Genomic DNA, 9953 nt, shown 5'->3' with positions numbered 1-9953 from the left:
TGTGTGTGTGTGTGTGTGTGTGTGTGTGTGTTTGTATGTATGTGTGTGAGTGTGTTTGTGTGTCGATATACAGTATATAATCAGTGATCCGCAAACACATAATCGCCTGAATCCTCAAACTGTTTTCATTTATATCAATGACTTATAAAGTGGATGTTTATATCGTTTTGTGAACTATTTTATATATATTTTATTTTATCATATGATATAAAACTCTGGGCACTCATTAACACACACATAAACCTACGATATATATATATATATATAAGTAAAAAACAGTATACAAGATAATAACAATAATGTGATGACGTCTATACATACCATTGATATATAAAAATATAGAGAGAAAATCAAACTTAATAACAAAAACTGTTTTTAATTGATTGCCTAAGATTTGAGATTATTTTTTTATATAGTATTTGGATACTGTATTATAATAATAATTATTATTATGCTTATTATTTATACTGTATATTAATCTAAAAGCCTCTTTACATTTATATAGTTATACATAAAAAACAAACATTTAATACTATTAATAAAACTAATAATAATAATCTTTATATAAGAAATTATTATTAATTTTTTTATGGTATACTGGTATAATATGAAACATTTTTAACATAACTTATGTGCTAATATGTTAATAGTATATTAATAATAATAATTTTAGTAATTTTTTAATAAATTTTTTTTGAATGTAATGCTATTTAATAACAATAATATTAAATAATAATAATAATAATACTGTATATAATAATAAAAACAATTTATGAATAAATAGTTGGAAAAAATTCTATAATTTTTTTATTCATCTTTAATTTTAATGATTTTTTTTGTTTTGTTTTTGTTAATGTTATTCATAAATACATATTAAAATATTTAACAAATATTCGTTAAACAAACAAAAAATAAAACGAAAAAAATATAGATTTTTGTTTAATATTTTTTTCTTTGGAAATGATATGAAAACAATTTATAGAAATTAAAAAATAAATCTTTTTTTTAAATAATTCTTTTATGTTAAATATAAATATGTTATTATCTAATATACAGTATATGGCATACATATAATATATAGGTTATAATATGATATATATTTTATATTATTAAATAAATATCTAATTTATATAATACTAATAATAAAAATATTTGATTTTATGCATCACAAAAATGCTGCCTCAGGTGAGTTGTCAAACAAATAGGTAATGTAATAAAAATTGACTTAAAATAGTGAAAAACCTATATTTCCAGTAGTACTGTATATATTGTATATATATATATAGTGCCATTCAATTAGCATTATTGCATACATTATATAATAGTATATCAATATAAATCTATCAATGGTAGAGGATTTTATAAACGTATTTGACTGTATATATTCAATATAACTTATACAGTAATAACATTTTATATATCTATCGAGTTATTGCTTCCACATATAAATTTACTTTAGTTTTATTTTCAATTAATATATGAGATTTTCACCAAAAAAATATATTAAAAAATCAAACAACAAAAATATTTATATACTAATAAAACAACATTGATGTTTAACTAATATATATTTTTATTATTTATTTACTATTGGATTTAGTAATCCTATAATAGGATAGCTATTTTTCTGTTAAATCTATTAATATTAGATAATTATCAAATAAAAAATCGGGTTGATTGTTACTATACTATATAATTATATATGTTATATAAATTTTTTATGTGTGTGTGTATTTTAATTTTAAATTTATAATTTATTTTATTTATAATACAGAAAAACATTGTCAAACATTACATTTAGTAAACTAATTATTTTCACTTATATAGTTTATATTATTATTATTATTATTATTAGAAACGATAAACTAATTTATTTATTTATAAAAAAATATAACTTAATAAACCATTAATTATTAAATCATTAAAATGTCTGTATGAAATGTGAAAATTATTTTTTTTTAAATCTCATTAATAATAAATTATGATTGTTACTATTTTATTTATTTAATCAAAATAAATATTAAAATGTTAAAATAAATATAAATTTTAAAAATACCACCACCACAAGTAATATATTATTATTATTATTATTATTATTATTATTATTATTATTATACAAATAATAATATATTTATAAAATAAAACATTAGTTTTTTTGGGTTTATTATTTGTATAATACAATCGATAATATAACAAACTATTAATAGATAAATGTAAATAAATATAAATAAATTTAAATTAAATTAGAAATTTAATCTTACCTTTTTATTATTATTATTATCAGGAATAAAAATCGGCCAATTTATTTGATATAATAATTAATTATTAATTTTTAAAATTATTATTTTTATTATTATGATTTACAATATGATAACAATAGTTTTTTCAATATATATAAATAACACTTTAATAATATATTGAATTTATATATAAATTTTCTTTAATGATAACTTGTTTGTTGAATTGTCATATATATATATATATATATATATATATATATATATATATATATATTTTTTAATGATAATATTAGTCAAATAATTTTAATCTAGATAATAAATAATGGATATTTAATCTACAATAAGTTATACATATATATATATATATATATATATATTTAAAAATATAGTATAAATATACAGTTTATATACAGTATATAACTTACTAGATTTGAGTGTCAAACAACTCGTTATTATTATTATTATTATTTTTCTGTTTAGCAGATGTGCCAAAAACGTGTAAAATATATATATATATAACTTATATATATATATATAACTTATATATATATATATACTAAGAATATAAAACTTTTTTTCTTTCTCTCTCTCTCTTTCTCTATCTCTATTGACTACCGTTCCTCTCTATGACTCTTTTAGCTCTAACTTTGATATATAAACTCTATTTATCTCTTTTTTCACAAATGTCTCGACAATATGTGCCCCGAGTTTTTTGGCATAACTTTCCCATAACTTGAAGTAGTTATTGAGCCGCGCGAGAGAGTGATGATAGAGATAGAGAGCGATATATATATATATATAATGTGCTAAACGTTTTAAGTAATAAAACTTTAGTTATATTTTTTTAATCTCATATGATATATAAGTTTATAATTTATATCATATAATATAATATCTCTCTCTTTCTTTCTCTCTCTCTCCCGAAACTTTACTTTCGGTTTATAATACGGCGATAATAGCTATATAACAGCGCCAGTAGTTATCTATTTTTTCAGCCAACCAAACAACAGTTATGCGTAACTATTACTACTACTACTACTATCCAATATGTTATGTAACTTATGGGGGTTTGTATGATACAGGTATTGCCAACTTGTGTGTCAAATATCAATAATAAAGTTTTTAGTGCACAATATTTTATTGAAATAATTGTTTGTTTTTTTTTAAATAATAATAAGTATAAATTCTATAATTTATTAGAAATACAATAAAAATATATTTATTTTATTATATCACAATCAACATTTTATTTTATTTGTTTATTTAAATAGCTAATTGACTGTGAATTTTATGAAATTATAATTATTTTTATTTATTGTACAAAAAAAATTTAGTATTTCTAGTTTTTAAATAATATCAGCAAAATTTATTATCAAATAGATATTATAATTAATTAAAAGTTCATAATTACCGTATATATTAAGATAATTTTTATACTTATCTCTAAAAAAAAAGTTTTATCGCTAAACAAATCTGTAATAAATTAATTGTTAAATACATTATTAAGTAGTTTTGTAGAGTAAGTTATTTTTGTTTATAAGTTTTAACAAAAGTTATTAATCAATATATTAATAGATAACACACACACACACACACACACACACACACACACACACACACACACACACACATATATATATATATATATATATATATATATATATATACACATACACATACACATACACATACACATACACATACACATACACATACACATACACATACACATACACATACACATACACATACACATACACATACACATACACATACATACATACACATACACATACATATACATACATACACATACACATCAAGTATTTGTGACATATAAATAAAAATTTATTTTTAAAATAAGTTTTTAAAAAAATAAAATAGTTATTTACAACAACTAATAATACGTTATGAGTCGACACGTTATGAGTGAATGGTCCTATTATTATCAATAATACACACAGTGTGTAATACATACGGGATATTACTGTACATAATATACAATATATATATATTTTTTAGAGATTACAACAAAAATAAAATTATTATTATAAAAAAAATTATCGCTATTTTTGTTTTGTATGTATATTATTGTTAGTATTACTCTATGTGTTTGTAATGTATAAGAAACTAATGTATCATTTATTTCTATTGATTGCTCGCATAGACTAATAATACTAATAATACTAATAATAATTACAATATAAATAAATATTGAATACAAATATTATTTATTTATTTTTATATAACATTTTCTATGTGTTTGTGTAAACATATTACTCTATTATACTGTATATTATTGTTATGTTTTTTTTAAATATAAATAATTAGTTAATAAAATATTATTAATTATTTCAAGTTATTTATCAATTGTTTGTTTTTGATTAAAACATATTTTTTTTTTAAATATTATTATTATTATTGTATTTATCGGTGTTTTGTGTCAATTGTTTTGTTTTGTTTTGTAAACAACAAACTTAAACCCGTTTTGTGTTAAACACGTATTGATTGAGTGGCCATCGAGTATCTGATCCGTCAACAAAAAAACACTTGAAGAAAAATGCCGACCAATTGATGACCACAATAATCATTGGCCGACGACCCGACCGGACATACGGTGTGTCGGTGTTTAGGTGTCATCTCTGATAGACTGACTGACTCTTCAATTTCATCTGTCATTTACCACAACAACGACGACGACGACGAAGACATCCCATATGAATTCGCAGCCAATCCATGAGCTGACACTCAAGTATGGTTTGCCGCAAGATCTGGGCGACAGTGATCTTCAGCAACGGCTAAAAGATTTGAAACGTAATGTCAAAGAGGAGATACGCAAAGAGCTGAAGATCAAAGAAGGAGCCGAAAATCTGAGGCGAGTGACCACCGATAAGAAGTCTCTGTCAAATGTCAACTCATTGGTCAAGTTGTCGAACAATAAGTTAGAAGAACTTCACGAAGACTTACAAGAGCTTAACGCACATATTGTTGTCAATGATGACTACAGTCACGGATCGGTTGGCGATTATAGCGATATGTCGTCAACTATTGGCTCGGATCGCGAGGAAGGCGGCGCCGGCGGTGACATCAGTGTCGGCGACATATCGGTTGTGTCGGCTAACAGCCAACGATTGATATCACTGGAGAGACAGTTGTCGATCGAAATGAAAGTGAAGGCCGGCGCCGAAAATATGATACAAATGTATAGCGGAAGCAATTCGAAGGCCAATCGCAAACTGTTAGCCGAAGCACAACAAATGTTGGCCGACTCGAAGGCTAAGATCGAGTACATCCGGATGATGATTATGAAAGTAAAACATAAAGAACTCAATGATAGCAATTACGATAATAATGGCCACTCGCTGGCTGGCGGCGGTGTCGGTAATACGGGTATCGGTGGTAGTGGTTTGGGTACCGGTGCTGCTGACAGTAGACTACCAGAGATTATGTCGCCGTTAGAGATGCGGACTGAAGAGCTTCGTCATCGACTGAAAGTCGAGTGCGCTGTTGTCGACGGCGCCAAAAATGTTATTAAATTACTTCAAAGTTCTAAATTAAGTGATAAGAAGGCCTTACAAGAAGCCCAGTCATCGCTGCTGGAGTCCAGCCATAAAGTGGACGTCTTGCGCAAAGCACTGGACATGTGTCGGCAACAGTTGCCGCCCGGGTCGCCGAAATCGGCCGCCTTGAAGATCGAATTGGATAACAGTCAGTCGGCCAACAATATAGTTTACTCGCCGACCATTGCCTACAGTAGCGGCGGCCGAAATTCGGTTCAAAGTAATACTCCGTCAACAATGTCGAAGCCGGCAGCCGTTACCGGTAAACTAGAAGTCCGATTAATCGGTTGTCAGGGTCTACTCGAAGATGTTCCCGGCCGGTCGCGTACCAATTCAGTGTCGGGCGATTTGGGCGGAATATTTGGCCGATCCAAAGGTCTCGGTCGGACATCTTCGCGATCGTATTCGATTAAAGACGAAATCACTAATGAAATTATGGCTATACTTAAGTTGGATAATGTGACCGTCGGTCAGACAACGTGGAAGACTTGCAGTCAGAAAGCTTGGGATCAACGGTTCAGTTTGGATTTGGACCGAAGTCGCGAACTCGAGATACAAATCTATTGGCACGACTGGCGAGCACTTTGTGCGCTGAAGTTTCTGCGATTGGAAGAGTTTATCGACGATAACCGACACGGAATAGCTTTGCATTTGGAACCCCAGGGCATATGTTTCGCTGAGATTAAGTTTTTGAATCCAATGATATCGAGAAAACCGAAACTCCAGCGACAGAAACTGTTCCGACATAAAGGCAAGAATTTCTTGCGCCCAAACCAGATGAACATCAATGTCGCCACTTGGGGTCGACTTATGAAACGGGCTATACCTCAGTCGTCATCCGAACAGAATATCGCTTCATCCGCAGCCACCACCACAGCCATCACTTCACCGAATAACGCCAGTATTACGCCATCGCAAAAGTCTATTGATTTATCCCTAACTGATAGTCTACCGAAATCTAAACTCGAATCGACGCCAACACTATCGGAACCGTCGTTCAGACAGCGACAACCTGTAGTAACGACTACTTCTTCTACTAACGATAATAAACAACTCATAGTTGACGAACCGTCGGGCGGCGACATTGGATCAGCACTAGAAGAGTTTGACTTTTTACACGACATATCCTGCAGTACTATCGGTTCGACGGCAAACTCGATTGCACCGATGAGTCCACTGCCGCCGCCACCGCCGATGTTTGCCAAAGAGACTTCGCCCGAACTATTGGATACGTTCGGCAGATTACGTATCGAACGGATGGGTAGTGTCGATAGTTTTGAATATAATAACAATAACAACTTGCGAAGCAATTATTCGCCCGGTCCCGAACCGATTATCGATTTACCGCCCGATGACGATGTTAACTACAACAATGTTAATGTTTCGGTGGTCGCCTCAAGTAAACAATCGGCACAAGTAGGTGTGGAACAACCAGTTTTCGGTGGTTTTGCCGATTTTGGTTTAGAAAACTTCGAGTTTATCAGTGTACTCGGTAGAGGACATTTCGGAAAAGTATGATTTAGAAAAATATTTTTTAGTTAATAGTTTACCAATTGATTGAAATATATATATACTGTATATATTCCGTAATTTTTTTTATAATTTTTAGGTTATCTTAAGTAAGAATAAGAAAAGTGGCGAATATTTTGCTATAAAAGCCCTGAAAAAGGGTGATATCATTGCCAGAGATGAAGTGGAAAGTTTGATGGCCGAAAAACGTATCTTCGAAACGGCTACACGCGTCCGACATCCGTTTCTAGTGAATCTGTTTGCCTGTTTCCAAACCGGCCAACACGTGTGCTTTGTGATGGAGTACGCGTGCGGCGGCGATCTGATGATGCACATCCATAACGACATATTTAACGAGCCGCGGGCCACCTTCTACGCCGCCTGTGTGGTACTGGGTCTTCAATATCTTCATATAAATAACATTGTCTACAGGTTTGGACAGAGAGAGAGAGAGAGAGGACATACCAAATAATTATACTATTTTTTTCTGATTCAATAATTAACAGAGACTTAAAGCTGGATAATCTGCTGTTAGATCGCGATGGTTATGTCAAAATTGCCGACTTTGGTCTCTGTAAAGAGGGAATCGGTTACGCCGATCGGACGGGTACTTTTTGCGGTACACCTGAATTCTTAGCGCCCGAAGTACTTACCGAAACATCTTATACCCGTGCAGTCGACTGGTGGGGATTCGGTGTACTTATATTTGAAATGCTTGTCGGAGAGGTTTGTTTGTTGTTGTTGTTGTTGTTGTGTTTGTCTAACAAGTGTTTGTCTAACAAGTGTTTGTTTTTAACCGTATTTATTTTGTTGTCTTTTTTCTATACCAACAACAAAAAAAATAGTCGCCATTTCCTGGCGATGACGAGGAAGAAGTTTTCGATAGTATTGTCAACGATGAGGTCCGTTATCCACGTTTCCTGTCGTTGGAGTCCATAGCCATCATGAGAAGAGTATGTATTGTTTTTTTTGTTGTTATAGTGGTGTATACGAAATACTAACTTTTTATCGATTTTTTTTAAATAATAATTATTATTATTAGTTATTACGAAAAAATCCCGAACGACGACTGGGTTCAAGCGAAAGGGATGCCGAAGATGTCAAGAAACAGGCCTTCTTTAGAGTAATTATTTTTATTTTGTTGTTTTGAAAATCTATTGTAGTTTTTGAATAACCGATTTTATTATTATTATTATTATTATTATTATTTACCGGTACATCCAAAATAGCACATCAATTGGGACGATCTGATAACACGTAAAACCAAACCGCCGTTTGTGCCGACAGTCAAATCATCGGAAGATGTAACCAATTTTGACGAAGAATTTACATCCGAACAGCCAATACTGAGTCCGCCCAAAGAGCCGCGAACATTGACAGCCAAAGAACAACAATTATTCAAAGATTTTGACTTCAGAGCCGACTGGTGCTGACCTAACCCGTCGGTGGATGGGTGGGTGTGTTGTATGTGGGCTCTGACCCAACAGTTATATGCCATTTATTTTGAGAGCTTTTATTTTTTATCAAACAAACAAACAATTCAAAAATGTGACTGAAATTATTTGATGGGATTATCACTACTACTACAACAGTAACACAAAACTCTTTACACAATTATTTATTACAATTATTATTATTATTATAACTATTACTATTACCCGGTAATTGTTTACCGCAAAATGTCTCACTACTAATTTGAATGAATTGCAATTACCGGTACAATTCAAACAAACCAAAGCGTTCATAACAATTAACAACAACAACACAATTACCCGATAAAAACCGTTTTAGTAATATGATCCAACACTTAGACTGTCGGTAACGGTGAACGGGCGGCTACCGGAGCGGTAGATAAGCTTTATTTTAATCTTAGGCCTGTGTTAGGTGTGATCTGTGTGTGTGTGTGTGCGTATGTATGCGAGACTGACTTCCTATATGTGCCTTAAATGTGTTAATTAATTGTTAATTAATTATTGAAAAAAAAAACAAAAAACAAATGTCTAATACCTGTTGTTTTATGACTTTAAAAAACAAAACAAAAAAATACTGATATTATTGATAACGCAATTAATGATATATACAATACTGTAATAATTTGATTGATTGATTGATTGATTGATTGATTGATTGGTGGCTATTGTTGTGATGTTTGGCAACTATTTTTTATATATATAATTTTAATGATTAATTATTTTTTTAATGATTTCAATTACACACACACACACACACAAGTAATTACTATTATATATATCTAAACATATTATATAAATCACTATAAATATTTAAATTATTTATAACTTATTATTATTAATACTATCAGTACTTTCCTAGAAACACATACACACAGTTACATACACACACACACTCACACCTACACATACAGTATATATGCCAATGCCTTTTGTATTTGTTAAATACACACCAATATTATTAATGATTAATTAGTAATGTTTTTATAATCACACAATCAGATCAAACACAGCATATATTATCGATAATTATATATATTGTATAACTGTTTTTATCTACTGTTTTATACTGTGTTTTAATAATTAATTAATTGATGTTTGAATTTAAATTATAATAATTATGATATATATATATATATTTAAATAAATAAATTATAAGTTTGCAATCAAATCAA

The 9953-nt window shown here is 29.6% G+C and overlaps 1 protein-coding gene across 1 annotated transcript; it reads left to right on the top strand.

The window, feature by feature from the left end:
- Positions 1–4674: 4674 nt before the first annotated feature.
- On the top strand, positions 4675–9503 carry LOC128954884 (serine/threonine-protein kinase N2-like). Its single transcript, XM_054300488.1, has 6 exons — positions 4675–7312; positions 7410–7741; positions 7816–8035; positions 8155–8262; positions 8352–8432; positions 8539–9503. Exons 1-6 carry the CDS (start codon positions 4958–4960, stop codon positions 8740–8742), a joined length of 3300 nt encoding a protein of 1099 aa, XP_054156463.1. The 5' UTR covers positions 4675–4957; the 3' UTR covers positions 8743–9503.
- The last annotated feature ends 450 nt before the right edge of the window (positions 9504–9953 follow it).

The sequence above is a fragment of the Oppia nitens genome, unplaced genomic scaffold (genome assembly GCF_028296485.1).
Source record: "Oppia nitens isolate AA-2021 unplaced genomic scaffold, nextdenovo-longstitch-racon4-pilon3 scaffold2_pilon_pilon_pilon, whole genome shotgun sequence".
Lineage (NCBI taxonomy): Eukaryota > Metazoa > Arthropoda > Arachnida > Sarcoptiformes > Oppiidae > Oppia > Oppia nitens.
The sequence above is the reverse complement of the archived record's forward strand: the minus strand, read 5'-3'. Positions and strand labels throughout refer to the sequence as shown.

Bases quoted from the DNA above. Each gene is read 5' to 3' on its own strand.
- LOC128954884 (XM_054300488.1), top strand. From the start codon at position 4,958: ATGAATTCGCAGCCAATCCATGAGCTGACACTCAAGTATGGTTTGCCG. The intron at 7,313-7,409 runs GTATGATTTAGA...TATAATTTTTAG, and splicing joins GTAGAGGACATTTCGGAAAA to GTTATCTTAAGTAAGAATAA. The intron at 7,742-7,815 runs GTTTGGACAGAG...AATAATTAACAG, and splicing joins ATAAATAACATTGTCTACAG to AGACTTAAAGCTGGATAATC.